The 22,733-nt window shown below is 41.0% G+C and overlaps 1 protein-coding gene across 2 annotated transcripts in view; it reads left to right on the top strand.

The window, feature by feature from the left end:
* Nucleotides 1-22,733, top strand: part of fyco1a (FYVE and coiled-coil domain autophagy adaptor 1a) — a 108,593-nt gene that overhangs the window by 51,354 nt on the left and 34,506 nt on the right. Inside the window, exons 14-15 of one of the 2 annotated variants that reach the window (XM_048609342.1) lie at nucleotides 10,565-10,776; nucleotides 18,970-19,087. In XM_048609342.1, coding sequence (XP_048465299.1) covers nucleotides 10,565-10,776; nucleotides 18,970-19,087 — 330 coding nt within the window. Of the gene's footprint in view, nucleotides 1-1,827; nucleotides 1,887-10,564; nucleotides 10,777-18,969; nucleotides 19,088-22,733 lie in introns of those variants that run through there. The other variant, XM_048609352.1, reaches the window with a different exon arrangement.

Consider the following 22,733-nt stretch of genomic DNA (forward strand, 5'->3'; position numbering starts at 1 on the left):
GGTAATGTGGCGACCAGAACTGTACGCATTATTCCAAATGTGGTCGAACCAAAGTCCTATACAACTGTAACATGACCTGCCAACTCTTGTACTCAATACCCCATCCAATGAATGAAAGCATGCCGTATGCCTTCTTGACCACGCTATCGACCTGCGTTGCCACCTTCAGGGTACAATGGACCTGAACACCCGGATCTCTGTGCATAAATTTTCCCTAGGGCTTTTCCATTTACCGTATAGTTCGCTCTTGAGTTGGATCTTCCAAAATGCATCACCTCACATTTGCCTGGATTGAACTCCATCTGCCATTTCTCCGCCCAACTCTCCAATCTATCTGTATTCTGCGGCATTCTCCGACAGTCCCCTTCACTATCTGCTATTCCACCAATCTTAGTGTCATCTGTAAACTTGCTAATCAGACCATCTATACCTTCCTGCAGATCATTTATGTATATCACAAACAACAGTGGTCCCAACACGAATCCCTGTGGAACACCACTGGGTCACAGATCTCCATTTTGAGAAACTCCCTTCCACTACAACTCTCTGTCTCAATTTTAATCCATGTTTCAATCCAATTCGACCCAACGTCAGACTTGCGTAAGTGCCACCCAAGTCAGTAAATACTGCTTTTACACCAAATACACTCATGAATGTGTTGCAGTACCCATGTCAGCGGTGTTTCTAATCACCGTGGTAATGGTTTTTTTTCATGTCAGTGTTTGAATGTGTTGCCAATGTGGAAATGCATACATCGTATTATCCTGATTAATACTCATTATTATACCTTGGTTATTGATACAAATGTTATTCATACGCTTTAGATATTCTGCTGTCTGAATCAGAAGATTAGCCCCAGAACCTGAACATGTCACCTGTGCTTACATTTATGTACTGCACGGAGGAAGCGTTACATTGGAAGTATAGGTTATGAGATTGGACAATACCTGAAAACAGGGGCAGGGATTATGATATAACAAGGTGTAGAGCTGGATGAACACAGCAGGCCAAGCAGCATCATAGGAGCAGGAAGGCTGACGTTTCGGGCCTAGACCCTTCATCAGATTATGATGCACAGTTAACCCTCACCTGTACCTTCTGAAACAGGGAGCAGGCACACTTTATTCTGTCTGCTAATTCCAATGATTACAGCATGTAACGAGTAACATATGATAGTTAGTGGCTGTACAACTGAGCAGGGTTTGCAAATTCATGAAAGGCTAGATCGAGTTCGAACTAATCTGCATTCCTCAAACCAGTCTGCACCTTTTAATGGGCAGGTGCATTTTGACTGAAACAGGTGTTGAAAGTCATTCTAAACATGGATTTGACCAGGGAAAGATACAAGAATAGCACAACACGGCAGAGAACAGGCTCCAGGATTTTCTGAAGCGGAACTGGAGTGGAGAGGAGGAGTGATGTTATCTGACCAGAGGAGGCCCTCCAGACACCTTTCAGTAGGCGTGCAGGCCAGATAGATGAAAGACTGTTGCGAGGACTCAGGCCCTGTGGACCTGGATGCAGCAGCGGAAAAGAAGTTCAATTACCTCGCAGGAGTGGAAAATAGATCGGATAGCTTCAAATGCCATATCCACCAACTGAATCACTAATTGCTTAATGCATCACAGCCCCATCTTTCACCTATGAGCAATCTCTATCTATCTGAACTCCAACTTAACATTCATTGCTACATCTCACCCTTACACAGTTAGCACTGCTGCAAGCCTTGTATCCACATGCAGTTGCTTGCATACTGTACAAATAGTCAACCATGACAACCACGTCACTCATACACTATGCTCACTGACCCTTCCTTATTTCTTGCAGGATAAGGTGTCGCATATCCAGAGGAAGCAGCACTCAATATATGAGGGACAGGAACATCTGTAAGTCCTTACCCCATTTGGGTGATGTACTTGCCATGACAAAGACTGTAACCAACAGAGGGTCTGAACCCAACACAGATGATGGTGCCTTTAAACCTGTTAATTCAGAGACCCTCTCCTTCATCTCACTTCTCCTATCATCCCACAATCTCTTCCGATATATAAGCTACAGACCATGGAAGTTTGCACTACTTGCCTTCTACCACAATCCGAACCAGAGCCTTCTTCCTTTCAAATATACAAGAACTACATCTAAAGCAGTTGTGGAGAAGCAGGAAGATAGGAGGAAGAAACACCATCACTTGCTCTTACACCTGCATTCATTACTCAGATACTGGCATGTATTTTAGAGGATAGCTTAGTGGTGCACATTCTGATGCACTAGTCATGAGTGACCTGCTATTAGAGCAGGGGACAGTTACAGCATAGGCTCTAGCACCCTGATGGGCTCCAGATGATCTAGACAAGGATTTCAATGGCGTAGCCTGCAGAAGAAGACTAATAGGCATGCAGAATGAAACACTCACTGAAATGGTGCTCGTGTTGCAGGCAGTGTTTCAGATGTTAAAAAGCACTCAGTAGTGTGAAAAACTGACTGCCACCAAACTGAATTTCACAGCCGCAGCCTTTGGCCAGACTTCAGTTAACCCAGCAGGAGCTGTATTTCCACCAGCATATTTCTGAAAGCTATAGGAACTCAAAACGTCAACACCCACATTATTGATAACCACTTCAGTAACAATGACATCACACACACTTATAATTGAAACATTCTCATTGTACCATTCACATTCCCACAGCAGTCACACCCACAACCCATTAGCTATATCCTAATGACCACATCAATAACATGTTTCTCATGATATCCACATCATGTTCTGTTAATGACATCCACTTCAGTGAAGTACCCATGAAAAGACACTGGATTTCAATGCTCCCATTGTCTTAATTCCCAAAACAGGAATCATATTAGTATTAATGTTTTGAGTCTGGTGACCCTTAGTTCTCTAATTTTTTTCATAGATGCTGCCAGACCTGCTGAGCTTTTCCAGCAGCCTCTGTTTTTGTTCCTGATTTACAACATCCGCAGTTCTTTCAGCTTTTATCATATTAGTATTCCCATGTCACAATGATAGCTACCTCCTCCATAGTAATTACCATATTGTGATATTACAAAAGACACATCAATGATAACTTGGATTACAAACTTCCCTGCACATGGATTTTAATTGCCGATTTTCTATATCTGCTTTCTTTTCTTTAGGTGCTAAGTCTTTATTTTTAGCATGAGGGACAAATCGGGGCAATGTTTGAAGTTCAAACACTAAGAAAATTAACTAGAATATCACAACACAATCATTATAAAAATTTGTTCCAATGGAGAGAAATTTTCAGGGACATAAAGCATTTTAGAAGTGAAATACATTCTTAATATGTGTGAATGAAACACAGACTCTGAAATATTGATGGCTGAATGTTATGCTTTGCTCAAATGGGCATATCACCAGCATAGTGTTATTCAATTAGTATTTAAGTCTGACAGAAACATAAAACGACTGATGCTAAAAGCTTAACTTTGGAGCTGAATTGTTACGTTGCAGTTGTTATCTGCAGTTTGTTGATTTTTTTTTTTGAAGAGCTTTACGCCTTAACAAGTCTGTTGGTGCAGTTCATTTTTTCTGCTTTCCTCAAGAAATTGTCATTGTTCCATACAATAATTTTCTTAAATGGGCAAGTCATGATGCACATTTGCACATTTTGAAACGCAGTGTTTTATCTCCATTCTTAAAATCCTCTTACTTTGCTTAATTGAGTCACCTGAATGTTGACAAGTGATGTAATTCACACTTGTGCTTGAATGACTATTGTTCAGCGTGCTGCTTATATTATTGCATTTTCTAGCATATGAATTAGGAGTAGAAATAGACATTTAGCTCTTCAAGCCTGCTCGTCCATTCATTAAGGTCATTTTTATGTTCCGAATTCCACATTTCCATCCACCCATCCATCCTAAAAGAGTGACCCTATAATTTAAAACTGTGCTTCTAGTTCCAGGCAAACCCACGAAAATAAATATCTTTTCTATATCCACCTTATCAAGACCATTCTTGTAAACTTAAATGAAATTACTCCTCACTCTCTTGTGATAACAAGCCTAGCCTGTCCAATCTTTCGTCATAAAACAACCCGCTTATTCCACTGTCAAGCATCTACATCCTCCTGAGCCACATCTCATTATAAGACCCTGGGATGAAATCCGTCAGGACCTAGGGACTTGTCAACTAGTAGCTCTATTAGTTTGCTCAGTGCTGCTTCCCTGGTATTATCACTAATGCTGTCTCTCCACCTCCTGAGTGAGCTGTAAGACTGGGATGTCATTTGTGCCCTCTACAGTGAAAACAGAAGCAAAATATTTATTCATTACATCTGCTATTTCTTTATTATCTATTAACTCCCCATTCTCACCCTCTAAAGGAACAACACTCACTTTACTGTACTCATTTCCTTTTTAGGCACTTAGTGAAAATGTTGGTATCATTTTTACATTTGTAGCTAGCTTTCTTTCATGCTGTAATTTATTTATCCTGATTTAATGTTTCAATCATTCTCTGCCATTCTTCATATTCTGACCAGTTGTCTGACTGGCAACTCATCTTTGTGCAGTTATATGCTTTCCCCTTAGGTTTATGGCTCTCTTTAACGTCTTTAATTAACCGTAGATGGTTAATTCATAGATGGTAAATCAAATCCTCCCCTTAGAATTATATTTGTAGAAGGATTGTATTTGTGCTGAAATATACCTTTTAAATCCCTGCCACTGTTCTCTTCAGCTAGCTTAGCCTTCCTGCCCACACAGTTTTCACTTTTTAATTTCAAAATACTTGTCTTAGATCCACTCTTTCCCTTTCAAACTTGGATGTAAATTCAATCATGTTATAATCACTGCTATCTAGAAATGCCTTTACTCTGAGTTCATTAGTTTCTTCATTTTCCCCACTGTGTAAAATCTCCTCTAAGTTATTTAATACCTTGGGTCACGTTGCCTCTCTTAAGGTGCTGGAAGTCAGTTCTTGGAAATGCGTACATTGTATTAGTATCATCATCATGTATGTTTCGTGTGTTGTCACTGCAGTGTGTGAGAAAATGCTACTGACTCTACACAGGCACATTTTGGTAACATTAAGACCAATGAGAATCAATTTATTTGCAGACCAAAAATCAGATATTCTTTCCCCTGAACATCCTGGAAAAATCTGAGAATTTGTATCAATGGAGATTTGCTTTGAAAAGTATCTGTAAAGTCTGTCATCATTTATAAAAATTATGGGAGGTAAATAGGTAACTTTTGAGTCATTCACATTACATGATTGAAGTTACATTGGCTAGGGTAATAGGTTTTGAAGCAAACTAACTGGGCTTTTAACATTAACCTACAGTCTTCAGTCATTTTTCTACTGCATTCTCACGCTTTACCAAACAATCAAATTCAATATTACAAGTTATTTTATCACCATGTAAAATCCCAAAATCATCTTTGATGATCGTACCTGAATTACGTTCTTTGAAGACTCTGAACTCCATTTGAAACTACAAAGATGATTTTACCAGTGATCTGTACAAGATTAGACTAGTTTACTTAGCAAGTAAGTTCAGTACTGATATCCTGTAACTCACATTAACAATACATGTTACAGCAACTGAAGGAAAACAAAAACTCCACATCAAAATACGTCTCTAGTGATGTGTGTGCTGGTGACACCCACAGTGGTAAAGCTTTTTACAAAATGGTTAAATTTACAAGATTCAAATCTGTACAAACCACATTACTGATTCTTATGTCAGATTTTGATATAATTAACACCACATTATTTGCAACCCAGATTAAAATTGAAAATTAGCAAACTACAATTAACAAATCCTTAACAAATACAATCAGAATTCTGACTTAATGATGTGATTCAAGCTCACTTTTTTTTATGCATGGTAAAGTGTGGCACATAAACACAATTTAAAGGTTGCAAACACTCTATGGAAAGCTATGGAGACATATAATGTAAGTGGGTGAGGGCATAGGGTATCAGGTGAATGTGAGGGGGTTAGGATGTCAATTAGATAGGGATGAAAGCTTAGTGGGCAATGAGGAGTGCGTCAGGCAGGAAGAGTGGCAAGTGGTTGATGGTATAGTGAAGCAAGTGAGTGAGAGGTTAAGGTGGCAAGTAAATGTGTGGGGTGTGGTAAGATGGCCATGTGGGTGGGGAGTAAAGTGGCAGGTAAGTGGGTAGGGTGGCACATGGATGATTGAGGCGGTAGGATTGCAGGTGTGTAGAATGATGGCAGCTGGGTAAGGAGGTAGGGATGGACCAGGGGATGGGGTGGAGTCTTGGAGAGAGGAGTTGTGAGTTGGAGGAGAAAGAGTCAGAAGGCTGGGGAGAGTCAGTTGTCCAGGGATGTGGGTGGAGTGCGTTTATTTTTTTTTAATGTACTCATTCACAGGACAAGGGCATCGCTGGCTAGGCCAGCATTTATTACCCACCCCTAATTCCCCAGAGAGCAGTTAAAAGTCAACCACAATGCTGTGGAGGTCTGGACACTCATGTACGCCAAACCAGGGAAGGATAACGGTTACTTTCCTAAAAGACATTAGTGAACAAGATGGGTTTTTCCGACAATCATTCTTAATTCCAGATTTTTATTGAATTCAATTTCCACCATCTATCATGCAGGATTCGTACCTGGGTCTCTGGATTAACAGTCCAACAATAATACCACTTGGCAATCACCTCCCCTAAAGTGTGGTGGGGTGTTCAATTGTTACTCAGGGAGGTGTGGTTGTTTTTACAGTTACCTAGGAGTTGGAGAAGATTTTAATCCTCCGGTGTTTCCTGGCACCTTCCCTATCCAGATAAGTAAGTTGGAACTTTCTAAAATCCCCCAATCTGACTCTGACCCAGCTGATCATTAGTTATATATTTGTAGATGATAGTGCGTCGTGTAGGTGGGAACAAAAAGTTATAAAGAGACAGAAACTCTTACGTGAATGGGATATCTGTGGAGTTTAATGTGTGAGATCATCCACTTTGTATCCTTAAGAAGAAGTTTTCTTGACAATGAGTAGTTAGAAACTGGTGAAGCAAATGGATGTCCAGGATACAAATCACAAAGATCCAGCACACCAGTACAAACATAATCAAGGATTCCTGAAATGTTGACCACTATCACAGAAAAAGAACAGTGAAGAATTTATGCTGCAGTTTCTCAGAGCCCATTTGAAATGTTGCAATCAGTCATGGAGAGGCACCACACATTACAAAAGTTGATTTTTATAGCATTTTTGTACCAGAACAGTAACAGCTCCATTGGTTAAATTACAAGGAAAAGTTGCATTAACTTGCATACATTCCCGTGGGTTCAGAATGATGCTGGGTAATCTAATTGAGGTACTATCTTAAATTATGAAATGATCCATTGAGACAGATCTGGGAGGATAATCTTAAAAATCAGAGCTCAGCCGTTGGGGAATGAAACCAAGAGGAAATGTTTCACATGAAAGATCGTAGAACTGGGGACGCCTCTCAGAGGGTGTAATTGCTAATTCTATTGAAATTTTCAAGTCTGAAATTGTTAAGATTTTGCTGGGTAAGGATATCAAAGGGCATAGGAGCAAAGTAGGTCATTTGTCCCATTGAGTCTGTGCTGGCATTCAGATGAGATTGTGGCTGATTTCATAACCCTCAATTCTACTTTTCTATCTTATCCCCATAACCCTTGATTCCCTTAATGCTTAGAAATCTGTTTATCTCAGCCTTGAATATTCTTAACGATCCAGCCTCAACTGTCCTCTGCAGTAAAGAATTCCACAGATTAACAACCTGCTGAGAGAGACCCTTGTCTATGCTCTCAGGTCCTCTAACAACCTCTCTGCATTCACCCTGTCAAACCCTATAAATCTTACAAGTTCAATAGGGTCTCGTCTTACTCTTTTAAATTCCAATGCATATGAACCCAACCTACTGAACCTTTCTGATAAGAAAAGGCCTTCATACCCAGGATTAACCCAGTAAACCTTCGCTGGACTGCATCCAATGTCAGTATATGTTAGATAACAATTCCAAAACTGTTCACAGCACTCCAGATGTGGTTTGACTAGTGCCTTGTAGTTTTCGCCAGGCCTCCCTATTTTTAAACTCAATTCCCTTAGAAATGAAAGCCAAAATTCTATTTGTCTTCCCTATTAATCCACTGAATGTAGGTGATAGCTTTATGTGATTCGCATGTGAAGACCCCCAAACCCCTCTCAGCTGCAAATTTCAGCAGTCTTTCACCATTTAAATAGTATTCAACTCATCCTCCTATCCCTCTCTTTTTAGTATCTCTCCCTGCCACTGCCTCCTTGTCCAAATACATCCCTGGCTTTTTAAACAGTCTATGCAGATATTTAGCAGTGAGGCAGATGTGAAGTTCAGATCTGAAACTGTTTCTTAAGAGCCCTTTGCGAGCTGTGGACTCGTGTCATTTGTGAGTGAGCGGAAACCACAACAGCTGCCAGTAGCAGTGAAGTGTCGGCAAGAGCAGACCCATGAATTAAAGCTGCCTGAAGACAGGAACCAGATGAGCAGACAAAAATAAAGCTAAAGAACTGCGAATGCTGGAAATCAGAAACAAAAATAGAAATTGCTGGCAAGACTCAGCATGTCTGGCAGCATCTGTGGAGAGAAAGCAGAGTTAACTTTTTGGGTACAGTTCTAAAGGAGGGTCACTCGAGGTAGTCATCAAAAGAAGGAAAATAAAACAATAATCATTGATCCTGATAAAAAGGAGTCAAACAATATCTGATTGACATGGACGAGTTGGATCAAAGAATCTGTTTCTGTGCTGTATAACTGCGATTCTCTCACTTTTTTATTTTAAGGCTGGTAATTTCACGTATATTGTAATTTAGGAAGTTGGTTAGCTCAATTGTCTGGAAAACTGATTTGTGATGCAGAGCCATGCCAAGGTACAAGTTCATTTCCAGTGCAGGCTGAGGTCACTACAAAGGTCCCACATTCTTGACCACATTCTTCAGCTGTGAGGTCTGGTGACTTTTAGGTTAAACCACCACCAGTCATCTCTATCTAAAGAGAGAGCAGCTCTGTGGTCCTGTAGGACTGTGGTGGCTTTATAGTTGTCTGGATAAAAATACTGCTTATCTCAGTTGTACCTTGAGGCTATAGTGGGTATTCTTTTCTAATTAGGGACTTCTTTTAGAAGCAATTTCTAGTTCCTAAATAGGATCCTTGGAATTGGACTTGGTTTAATCCATCTATATTTTCCAGTGCAGTTTCCTTTGACTGTTTATCTTCTGTAGTGGGTCTTCCGCATACTCCTCAGATACTCCTATAGACCTGCTGTCACCTTCTTTTAAAAACTGATGCAGCTACTTACTAACCGCCTCCATCATTACCTCATTCTTGAGTTCAACTTGAAGCATTTATTTCGAAGGGTAGAATCTTCCCAGCCCCTGAATGGTATGAGCCACGGTGAGAAATTTGGGAAAAATGGGTGAGACGTCCAACGAGAGTGTTCCCAATGTTGAGATGAAGTCCCATTTTCCAAGCAAGTGTTGGACTCAAGATTCTCACACATGAGCAGAGAGAGGCCTGTTTATGTGGATTCATGCTCATTATCAACCTCCTTTACTATCTAAACTCACCTCATTGACGTGGTTTACTATACTCCCATCCACCAGATAGAAACGTGACACCAAGAATTCCCAATGTGAAACTCAGCAGGTAACTGGTGACTGCGGCTCACCACGTGCTTGTTCAGACCTCCATCTTGGACACCTGGTACCATGGCTTGGGACACACGCCATGGGGCAGCAATGTACTGAGCCCACTTCCATGGGTCTTTGCGTTCAACACATACCAGCCTCACTGCACCATCATGGCACATCACTAATATGCTTACAGCACACTTCTTCACTGCTGCAGTGTGGAGTGCACCACTACCTTTCATTGTAGTGCTACTGCCAGGACACTTGACACACAGGGACAGGTTTGGTTTGAACTAGGCTACATTTCAGGGATGCTCGCTTGCTGTCTTGGCACTCGCTGACTTTGTACCTACTTCGATGCTTGTTTTGTCTTGCCTTTTTGTGCTTTGCTGCCTCAGCTAAAGCTTAAAGGCTCACAGAGTTTCTACCTTGATTTGCCTTTCAGTGTAGATATAAAGCCAGGCAGCTTGCCATGGTTGTCAGCAGTCATCATTCAAGAGGATTAACTTATTGCTGTACACCATCGTGATGCATCTGAATTGTACTAGGTGCTCGCCATGTATGCGCCAAACGCACCCATTGTGCTTCAAGCAAACGACCATGTCTCAAAGCCTAATGGGAGTAATCCCCAGTCAAGTCTAGGGAGACACTTTTTCAAGCTTGTAACCATAAATCAAGGGCAGCCTCCGATATTAGTCTAGAGCCTTGGGACAGTGAGTGTTTCCATCCTTTCTTTGAATACCTTTCTTTTGTGTATTCTAAATAAAAGGCTATTGTTTTGCACAGATTCTTATTGTGCAAAAATACTTCATGTACATAGGTAAGAAATTGAAAACTGGCAAAAGGACTTGTTAAATTTAATTTCCTCCCTGAATTGAAATTTGTTTTCACCTGGAAAATAATCATCCTGTTTTATTTTCAGGCTCTGTGGGCGTATCTTCTGCTACTACTGCAGCAATAATTTTGTAATGACAAAACACAGTGGTAAAAGAGAGCGATGCTGCAGAGCCTGCTACACAGAACATAGCGCTGTGGTTCAAAGACTGAATGATCCTGGTTCTTCCAGTACTCCAAACAGCCCTGATGAATCACCCTCACACTCCGCTTCTGAAGGACCAACTAGCAGAAACACAGGTAATGATTACTCAGATGGTTTGGAAACAAATTATTCCTGTAATCATGGTACAAGTTACAATGTAGGTACTAATTACCAATACGTTTCAGATGCACAATAGTTTGACAACTAATTATTAACATAATAGGTATTAATTACGAAGTAGGTTCCTGGTTCTGTATCACATGATAGGTTTATATGTGTAATTCAAACTTTAGGCCAAACAGGATCTTGTGATGCACTGCTAGTGTCCCTACCAGAAGACCTCAGTTCAACTCCCACCTTCCTCAAAGGTGTGTAATAACATTTCTGAATAGAGTCATGCAGAATGGAAACAAAGCCTTTGGTCTAACTTCTCCATGCCGAGCAAGTTTCCCAAACTAAACTAGTCTCGCTTGCCTACACTTGGCCTATATCTCTTCTAAACCTTTCCTATTCATGTGCCTTTCCAAATGTCTTTTAAATGTTATAACTGTGCCTACATTTGCTGCTTCTGGCAGTTAATTCCACATTCAAACCACCCTCTGTGTGCAAAGGTTGCCCGTTAGGTCCCTTTTAAATCTTTCTCTTCTCACCTTAAAAATATGCCCCTGTGTAGGTTAATTGAAATAACTATAATTGAGGCTGACACTCCACTATGGCGGGAGTGCATCACTATCATGGATGCAGTCTTTTAAATATGAAATTGAAGCTGTCAAGTAAATATAAAATATCCTGCAGTATGGTTGAAGAACCATTATCTTACTGTCCTAGTTAGCATATGTATCTCAACCAGAACAATATAAAACCGAAAGTGCTGGAGGTACTCAGCAGCATCTGTAGAGAGAGAAACGGGATTAAGGTGACTTCTTTATACGAGTAAAAAAAACCTTGAAACATTAACTGTTTCCTTCTCCATGGATGTTGCTAGACCTGTTGAGTTTTCTGTTTCAGGTATACACCATCTGCAGTATTTTGGTTCTATTTCATTCAGAATGATAGCTCAAATGAACAGTTTAAATTATGGGACTGGGTTACATGAACAAGGCTTGATGCCCCTCAAATGTAGGAGGTTGAGAGATGATCTACTTGAGCTGTATGAGATGATACAATTGATTATGTGGCGAGAAACAATTTCATCTGATGAGAAAGCCCAAAACAAGGGGACATTTTCTTAAAATTATTTAGCACTATGTCATAAAGTTTTCAAGTAAAAGGTAGTGAAAATCTCAACTCACTCACAAAACACAATTATGACAAGGCTGGTTTAAAACTGAGTTTAATTGATTTACAATAACCAATGAAGAGATTACCTGGCAGCTTAGTACCATTGCTGTTTGTAGAACCTTACAAAGAGCTCAGGCATCTTATCTAGGTCAGATGCATTGCTCAGCTAACCACGGCATCCAAACAAAAGTCCCTCGAGTGAATTTAAAAATAACCTCCAACTACACTGCATTCCCCCAGCATTGCGTTTCAGTGTTGTTCTGACTTATGTGCTGAAGTTCTTTTGAGGAGGAGTTGGGGGGAGCAGGATCGATTTCCTTACTAACTGTACCTTCCATGAAGAAAATGAAGAACATGAAGTATCAGGGTTTGCAGGCTGGTTAATAATTCAGTGATCTCTCCTCACATGACTGTAACAATATCTAAATACTGGCCAATAGGGTGGTTAGATCTGGTCAGCAGTTGGAATTTTTATTCATCTTTTGATAGATGTGGGCCATGCTGGCAACATTTATTGTCCGTCCCCAAGTGTTCAGAGAGCAGTTCAGAGTCGACCACCTAGCTATGGGTTTGGATTTGCATGTTGGCCAACTTCATGCTGGGAACTGGGTTGGGTGAACATGAGGGGTAAGTGTTTAGATGCAAGGGGAGGAGCAGGTGAGAGGGAAGAACGAAGGAGGGCAGAGTTGAGTGTGAGGGAGTGTGCATGTGCAAGAGAGGTGGAAGTGAGGGTTTGAGTGAAAGACAGAATGGTGAGGGGTTGGGTGGGGGTGTGGGTAGGTGTTGGGGGTGCGGTCCCTGACTTGCGAATGCTCGACTTGCAAATGCTTGTACATATGAATGTGATCCCACACAGGGGTGTATTAATGTGAATTTTAAAGATCCAACATGCAAACGTTTCCTTATTCTTATGAAAAGCTATATTTATATATTGTCCCGCATTGTGATCTGACTTACGTACTAATCAATTTGCGAACAGACTCGAGAACGGAACCCGTTCACAACCCAGGCACTGCCTGTATTACTAAATAACTAGGTGTGGGAATGTGTGGAGTTGGGACAGTCGTGGAGTTGCGAGAAACAAGGAAAGGGTTTAATGAATGAGTGTTGAGATAAGAGACACAGCAAGTAGTTTGAGAGGGAGTGAGAAAGATAGAGGTGAGATAGTTATGTGGGGAAAAAATAAGGTTTTGGAGGGAGAGGGAACTGGTTGACAGGGAGGGAGGAAGGTTGAGAGTGCAATTTGCTCTTTTTTCATTCTTAAGAATTTCTATGTGAATAGTTGTTTGGTTGAGTGGAACTTGAGCGTTGCTCAAAAAAGACACATTTTGTTGAAGCTTTTTAATCTTGTACTCATTGGAACAGTTCACAAGAAATATCAATGTAAAAGAAGGACAACGTTTTAAACTATAATAGAGTACTGATTATTTGGCATGAGAACTTTGGTTGGTAGGGGTATTGCCATGGAGAATGTGCATGGTGTGTACAAAGAATTACGCTAACCACTAATTTAGGATTGTTAGCTGGGCACGCAGTGTGGTGTACTTGCATGTAGTAGGAGGCCCGTGTTCTTCGCAGTCAGAAAGAACATGTACACACATTGTACCTGTTTCATTGCAACAAAATAGGTGATAGTCATTCTCTGTATCAGTTCTCAGGGCAATGTCTTAACCAATCAGAGTCATCCAGCCTGGTTTGAAATTTTAAAAAAACTTTGTGGTTAACCATCAGTCATCACAAATAGATGCATTCTCATGGCAACAGGTCTACCAATCAGAGTCCACTTGCCAACCAATGCGAATCAACTTGCCAATCAATCAGCACTCTCCTCTCATATAGCATTAATGATATTTTCCATTAACCTTGTATTTCTTACATGTTGACCTGATACAAGATGAAAGGCATCGAGAAAATATCTTTTTCAGCAGCACTCCATTTCTGTTCTGCTCAACAATGATATATTCCCGAATTAATTCCCTAACTTAACCTTTAGCACACAACTTATCTAACTTGTTGTGCTCAACATGACTAATACTTAAAAAAAGCTTGCAACTGCACACATTCTTTTGTCAACTTTGTTCTCTATAATTTGTAATGATTATATTTACTGTAGTTCTTGCCCAGTTAGTAAATTTAATAAAACTTTTGACTGCTGTAGAATATAATTTTTTAATCTCTCAGATCCTCAATCTGTTCTGCAGATTTGCAATGTTGCAACTTAGTGTTCTAACCCACAGCTCAACTGCGTTGCTTCGAAAATGGTTTGCACATTTTCTTTAACTGTAAATAACATAAAGCTGAAATATTGTATCAAAATAAATTTAGAATTTATGTTTTGAAAATAGAGACTGAATTATGTCTGTGTACCCTGATTTGGATATCTCCTGATTGCTCATTCTGCTTTGTCTGAAGATACTGTTCACCATGAATTCCTTTATACAATGTCTCTGGTTAATAACAAGTATGTTTTAAAAGTTGTGCCATAACCCATATTGGCATAACCCTTCCTTGTGAAATTTCTCTTTCTACAAGTGGATCTGTGTAGACTGGAATATCTACTTGGGTATACCCCCGATCAAATTCCAAATCTCAGTGTTGGAGTTTAGTAACTTGTGGGCAAGCATCCAATGTCATTTTCAGCACAGCTCATGGCCTTAGCAATCAGTTACAATGGAAGAAGGGGGTGTTCTAAAACTTAAAAGCTCTGAAGAAGAAATTTAACATTTCTGCAAACTAAGAAGGGAACTAAGAAACCTCATGTCCAGTAAAAACCGAAAGAACCGCGGATGCTGTAAATCAGGAACAAAAATAGAAGTTGCTGGAAAAGCTCAGCAGGTCTGGCAGCATCTGTGAAGAAAAAATATCAGAGTTAACGTTCTGGGGCCTGTGATCTCTCCAGAGGAAGAGATTGCCCAGCATTGGTTAGGCACAGATAGATTGAAATGCTGCATTTCACTCATTTGAGATATAATACACTGTCCCATTTGTATACTGCCTGTCCCACCAGCACCCAACCTGGGTATTTTATACATACCGACATTTTTTTTATTGCAAGTATCTACTTGCAGCTAATACATACTTCCTCCCTCCAACGTTGGAAGATATGTTGAGATAAAATCAAGTGTATATGTAAAGTAATAGGTGTCTGCCCTTTATTCTCAGGCTGATTGTTCCTTTGGGAGTGATGACACATGCAACAATTGGACCTGGCTGCATGACCTCTCCTTCTCCCTAATATTCTCCGGGTCCTGTTGATTCTATTGGACTCTAGGATCTGTCTAGGTTCTGCCTAGACTGGCCACAGTGCAAGATGTTAATACCTTCTCGAATGATGCCATTTCCTGCAAATCTCTGACTTCACTGCTGACAGATCTTACTTTAGCTACTAAGCTCCTGTTTTAATTGAATTTTCCTTGTGACGTTCATGAGATTTTGTCAGTTATTGTTTGGGAACTTGCCACAGCATAGTATTATACTAAACAATATTGTATTACTGTAGTGTGGAAGGCCGAAAACAAGAATTTGGAACGTAGGAATGCAACACATCACTCCAAGTTTTTAGACATTGGAATCCCAATATTAAATGATTAGAAGGTGAAGGCCTACACTGAAAGAATCCTTAAGAGCCGTGACGTAAAGGGCTGGAGTTAGAATGCAAAAGTCTGAGATGCAGAATGTTACTTTTGCTCCTCTCGGCTATAGGAGGAAGACAAAAAACATAATTTGCCCTGGATCGTCTTTCTGTTAAGCTTACTTAGTAGGCCATCCACGATGGTTCCTCACTCAGCTGCATTTAAAATTGCAGCCAGTGGCTAATGATAGCAGCAGACTCCGATCTGTATACTTAAAGATGGACTGTGCCAACTTTAGACAGGTGTCCATTTTGCATTACTCAGCAAAGCAGGATAAATAAGATAAAGGAGAATTTGGGGTGTGGCAAAGCAAAGCATCTGGGGAATGGGGAGGATAGAATCAACAACAACGATCCATGTTGATATCAGAACAAATAGTATCAAAAAGTAAGTCAGAAGTCTCACGACAACAGGTTATGGTCCAACAAGTTTATTTGAAATCACAAACCTGTTGGACTTTAACCTGGTGTCGTGTGGCTTCTGACTTTGTCCACCCCAGTCCAACACCACGCCTCCACATCATCTCAAAAACTTGACTAAACTGGATTTAGTGGGTGTTAATTTCCAGATTACTCGCCAAGCTATGCACTAAGTGTAACAAGGCTAAAGAGGTCGGAAAGTGAATGTGTAGTTAAAAGACTGTGTTGTTGGAAAGAAGGATTCCATTCTGTTGGTCAGTGACATCAAGAGAGACAGAAGGATCTTTATTAATAGATTGAGCAGAACCTAAACTGGACTGAGACTAGTATCTTAACAGAAAGTATAAGTAGGGCTGTGGAAAGGACTTTAACCTGCAATGAAACATGTAAATATGAGAGGCCCGTTTACCCAGTGTCCACAGCAGCAGAGAAACCCTTCAAATTCCGTAGTAGAGTTGCACAAAGCAATCTCAGAAATCAGGGGAGGTTAGACAGCATCTGTGGAGGGAGGGAGGGGGGGAGAGAGAGAGAGAGAGAGAGAGAGAGAGATACAGTTAATATCAGAGATAGTAGGAACTGCAGATGCTGGAGAATCCAAGACAACAAGGTGCAGAGCTGGATGAACATAGCAGGCTAAGCAGCATCATAGGAGCAGAAAGGCTGACGTTTCGGGCCTAGACCCTTCATCAGAAACAGATACAGTTAATATGTTGCTTTTTGGGCTAGAGGCCTGTGACCAGCGCTATGCTAGATCAATTGCTTTTTGTCATTTATATAAATGATTTGAATGTGAATATAGGAGGTATGGTTAGTAAAAGTTTGCAGATGATTTGCATCCCACTACCAAAGACATTTTTCCCTCCTCACCCTTATCTGCTTTCCGGAGGACCACTCTCTCCGTGACTCCCTCGTCCGTTCCACCCTCCCCACCAGCCCCACCACCCCCGGCACCTTTCCCTGCAACCACAGGAAGTGCTACACCTGCCCCTACACCTACCCCCTCACCCCCATCCCAAGCCCTAAGAAGACCTTCCACATCAAACAGATGTTCACCTGCACATCTGCTAATGTGGTATACTGTATCTGCTGTTCCTGATGTGGCCTCCTCTACATCGGGGAAACCAAGCCGAGGCTTGGGGACCACTCTGTGGAACACCTGTGCTCGGTTCGCAACAAACAACTGCATCTCCCAGTCGCGAACCATTTCAACTCCCCCTCCCACTCCTTAGACGACATGTCCATCCTGGGCCTCCTGCAGTGCTACATCGATGCCACCCGAAGGTTGCAGGAACAGCACCTCATATTTCGCTTGGGAGGCCAATGGTATCAATGTGGACTTCACAAGCTTCAAAATCTCCCCTCCCCTGACCGCATCCCAGCACCAGCCCAGCTTGTCCCCGCCTCCCTAACCTGTTCTTCCTCCCACCTATCCCCTCCTCCCCCTCAAGCCCCACCTCCATCTCCTACCTACCAGCCTCCTCCCACCCCCTTGACCTGTCCATCCTCCCTGGTCTGACCTATCACCCCCTAACTCCCCACCTACACTCACCTTTACTGGCTCCGCCCCCACGTCTTTGACCTGTCTGTCTCCTCTCCACCTATCTTCTTTATCCATCTTCTATCCGCCTCCCCCTCTCTCCCTATTTATTTCAGAAACCCTTCCCCTCCCCCATTTCTGAAGAAGGGTCTAGACCCAAAACGTCAGCTTTCCTGCTCCTCCAGTTCTGCTTGGCCTGCTGTGTTCATCCGGCTCTACACTTTGTTACCAATATTGGTGGTGTAGTGAGCAGTGAAGAAGGTTACCTCAGAGTACAATGGGACCTTGATCAGATGGCCAGATGGGCCAAGGAGTGGCAGATGGAGTATAATTTAGATAAATATGAGGCGTTGCATTTTGATAAGGCAAATCAGGGTAGGACTTGTACACTTAATGATAAGATCTTGGAGAGCGTTGCCGAACGAAGAGACATTGGGTGCAGGTTCATACACGAATGAAGTCTGACGCACACTTTAGGTTTAGACTTTGGGGTCAATTTATCAGTCTGCTACTTCTTCCCATCAGCCCTGCTTCCCCCAAAGACAGCCTGTTTTTCCAGGGAGGGTCTGTTCATCACCCTAACCATTGCCACCCACTGCTGGAGGCCTGAACACAACTGTTTGAGCTCCCCTGCTCCCGACCCCCTCTCACTGCTGACACCTGCTACTGGAGCTTCCATTATATTGTGGAGGGCAAGTCATGCCTGACTGTAATCTCAGGAAAGCTCTGCAGACTATGGTGGGTGAGCAATTTTGATTCACCGGAATGATGTTAGGGAAGCAGTAACTTATGAGGACAGACTGTGTTGACCAGATTTCTATTCCCTGGACTCTGTATAATTAAGGGTGATCTAATTGAGGTGTTTAATAGAGTAGGTTCAAGGAAGTTGTTTCCTCTGGCACCCAGAGGTGATGACGAATGATGTCAACCTTCTCAAGTGCAGTGCTAGTGGTTAAAGCTGTGTTGCCAACTAATTACCAATTCCCACGCTGAAAGGCCGTTTGAAATGCTTAAGCCTGTTGAAGCCTTCTTTGAGCAAGGTCAAGATTTTAAATTCATTTAAAAGTATTGAAAGATACAAGTCTAGTAAATCTGTGGTTTCATTGGGTTTCACTGTTGAAGCTGCTGTGTTGCTTCACCTTGGTGTGACTGTTTCAATATACCCATTTGATGACAGTTTGCTACCTAGGTATATAACATCATCCATTCTTATTTCCTCCACAGGGAATAAATTACATAGAACTTTTGAAGTTTATTCAAGTGGAATCAAAGAACTTATCATTCAATGAAAGGAATAGATTTAATGACTAAGTCTATTTTTTCTCCTATTATCTTGTGCGTTGAACATTCTGTGGTAATACTGTGTTTTATCTGTTTCACCTGTAAGTTAGTGGGCTATTCCAATTTTGAATCTTGCAGAAAGTTTCACCAAACCAGACGATGCAACTTTTGACATCATTACAGATGAAGAGTTGAATGACATTGATGATAACGATTGTTCTTCAGAATTAGGAAACCAGCTTCTCGTTCATTCCCTGTGAGTAAATACTTTACAGAAAAGCTATAGCTTTCATGTGAAACCACTGTCTTGTGGTGATATAATGTTGCCTGAATACTTATAAAAAGCCAGCGTTGAAGTGAGTAAAGGATTGTATCGTAGTGGTAAGTAAACCCTGCCTTATTATCATAGACCCAAGAAGCGTACATTAACATTATTTGCATTAGTTCGTAACAATATAAACTGTTTCAACACTCATCTTAGGGGATGATTGTGACTAGAGTATATGTCATTTCTGTATTGAATATTGTTTGTTGTGGCTGTAGAAGCTGAACTGTTCTTTCCACAGCAGATATTTGTTGTCCTGAGATTAAATAAGTTTTTCTTTCCTTCCAAGTGCTTAATGTTCCATCTGGTCATTTCTTTTCGCTTTTTACTCTGCTTGTCTCTAGCCATTCTGGTCTGCAGTGAGGACAAATAGCAATTAGAAATCCAACCCTTTAGCGGGAAGTATATACTTTTTTTATGTGTGGAAAGTATAATAGACACTTGGATAGGTATAACATGCTAAGTCGAAATAATAGGTATTTAGAAGCTAGAAAGTACAGATTTCTAGTTCTTGATCCATCTCCATGCCATCGATAACCCAATAAATCAGCACCCTACTCATGCTGCATAAGCTCCTTTTAGCAATGTTTAAGATGTTTTGAATGCAGAATAATGAATTCTGAAAAGGGTAAGGTCAGAAGTCACGTGACACCAGATTATAGTCCAGGTTTATTTGAAATCACAAGCTTTCAGAATGCTGCCCCTTATTCAGGTGAAGTGCAGAGAGGCACATAAGGCACAGAATTTACTGCAGTGATCAAAAGATCATACGAATGCTGTGAGTGAGTGTCGACAGGTTGAATAATAAGTCTCTGCAGGTGATCAAAGTGTCAAATGGTGTGAGTAAACTGTCAACAGCTGAATAACAAGTGAAGGGATGACCTATAATCTGATTAATTGAGGCAGAGAGATAATTGCAAAAAAATCCAAAGTAAGTTGGTGCTGGAGACAACCAAAATGGCTGGAATAACATGATAGGTATAAGAATTGCATGCCGAGGGTGTAACCAAAGTAACAAGTAATCCAAAACCATACAAACTAATTAAAGCAGAGAGATCACCAGTTATCAAAGTGATGGTGTCAGAACAGAACGGTAAGGAAAATTTTACAGATACAGAACAGTGTGATGGGATCACATGTAGAGCAGCATGAACCCAAGATCACAGTTGAGGCCATCTTCATGGGTACAGAACTTGGCTATCAGTCTCTGCTTGGCAATTCTGCCTTGTTGTGTATCTTGAAGGCTGCGTTGGAGGATGCTTCACATAAGATCAGAGGCTGAATGTCCTTGACCACTGAAATGTTCCCCAACTGGGAGGGAACATTCTTGCTCAGTGTTCATTCATCCATTATCATAGCGTCTGCATGGTTTTGCCAGTATACCATGCCTCGGGGCATTCTTGCCTGCACTGTATGAGATCAGAAAGTACATGACACCAGGCTATAGTCCAACAGGCTTATTTGAAATTGCAAGCTCTCAGAGAACTTCTCTTTCATCAGGTGGCGTCAGTGAAGCAGCCCAACACTGGCACCTCCACATCATGGCTGCAATGTATGTGGTAGACAACATTGGCCAAGACACTTGAGTATCTGCTGTGCGGTGGGTGGTTTTCCCACATGTGATAGCAGGATCCATGTCGATGATCTGACATGGCTTGCACAGGTTGCCATGACAGGATTGTGTGGTGTTGTGGTCAATGTTGTCCTGAAGGTTGGGTAGTTTACTGTGAACAATGGTCTCTTTAATGTTTGGTGGTTGTTTGAAGGCGAGAAGTGGAGGTTAGGGTAGAAAATGGAAATATATAACGGACCAAGAATTTTCTAATTGTTAGAAAGCCAGGTGATTACTGTTTGGATACTGAATTAAGTGAAAGTAAATAAAAGGCAACAGAATAATATTTTGAGTCTTTGAATATACTCCAAGAAATGCACTAAAATGGATATGTAATGACAAACAGTGCTTAGTGGTGTGCAAGTAAATAGGGAAGAAATTGTGCACAGCATTACATGTTGTATATTGATTCCAGGAAAGACACTGATGCTCCAGCACAGTTCTAGTGATAGCATGACACTGACCAAAAAAAAAGCATTGCCAACCTTTCACTTGATTCTAGAATCAAATCAATTAAATAATTACTTGAAACGCTACATAAACATAGCATTTGAAGTAGGCAGGTTATCTAATTGGGAACCCAAAATTCTAAACATGTGCAGGATTGCAACGTCAGACAGAGATGTGACTACTTATTTTGTCTATATTTTGGAGACAAATGTCCTATGAGTTTTAATAAGTCACAAAATTAATTTAAATAGTTCTTATAACTTTTTCAAAGACTGTGCATGTATGGTTAATAATGGAAGAAAGATAAGGTGGAGCAACAAACTTTGCGGAGACGCAAAATAGAGCTTGATAATGTGGCACATTATTTAATCCCTGTCACTAGTGTCTATGACATGCAAGTTCTGAATGTGGATGCTCTAAAGAGCGTTGTTTTTTACTCAGGGTGTTGTCATCACTGTGTATTTGAGTTTACACAGCTGTTGTACATTTTAAAACCTGTTCTGCTTTTAATTCATCACTGTTTCTGCTAACTACAGAGGTTACAGGGAGTAGGATGTAGGACCCATGGGTGTTGAAGAACACTCTATGAATGCAAAATATCTTCTGTTCTGAAGAAGAGTCACTAGACCTGAAACTCTGCTTTCTTTCCACAAATACTGCCAGACCATTTGAGCTTTTGTTTTTGTTATCCATGAAGAATGCGTTAGCACAGTTACATCTGGAGGTAACCAAGGAATGGACATCAGAAGAGCTAAGGCAGGTATGGAGACAGATGGTGGAAATAAGCAGTGTTAATGACGGCAGAGTTATGTGATTGAAAGCCCAGCTTGAAGTTAAGTGTGACACAAGGTCTGGCTCAGTCTTGGTCAGTTGTCAGGGAGAGGACTGGAATTTGTGGCTAGGGCACAGAGTTTGTTGCAGAGATCGAAGACCGTGGTTTCACTCCAACGAAAAGGATTGTGTGGTCAACCATATCAAAGGCTGTTAACGGGCTGAGAAAAGGGGAGAAGGGACTGTTTGAGGGATGTGATTTGTGATTTTTATTAACTGATGATTGATTTTATAAAAAAAAAGCAAGCAAAGTATCAAAGAAGTTAGTTATACTGAAGAAGGCATTCAGCCACTGGATGCATCAAAGGTTCACGAGAGGACTAAGGAAAGAAAGATTAGAGGCCCTATACCTGTTTTTTCAAAGTTCAGCTGAGTGTGAAATGTGCCTATGATTCAATCTAGTAAATATCCTCTGAACTGCCTCCAATTCAGCTACATCTCTGCTCAAATAAGGGGATCAAAACTGTTCACAATACTCCTGGTGCAGTCTCACTAATGCCTTATACCGTTGGAACACCTCCCTAGTTTTATGCTGTACTGCTTTAGCAATAAATGCTAAAATTCTATTTGCCTTCTGTACCAACATACTATTTTTCTGTGATTCATGCACGAGGATACCCTACAAGACACGCACTATCCTGACTCGGAAATATATTGCCATTCCTTCACTGTCGCTGGGTCAAA

Source organism: Rhincodon typus, chromosome 2 (genome assembly GCF_021869965.1).
Source record: "Rhincodon typus isolate 14 chromosome 2, sRhiTyp1.1, whole genome shotgun sequence".
NCBI lineage: Eukaryota > Metazoa > Chordata > Chondrichthyes > Orectolobiformes > Rhincodontidae > Rhincodon > Rhincodon typus.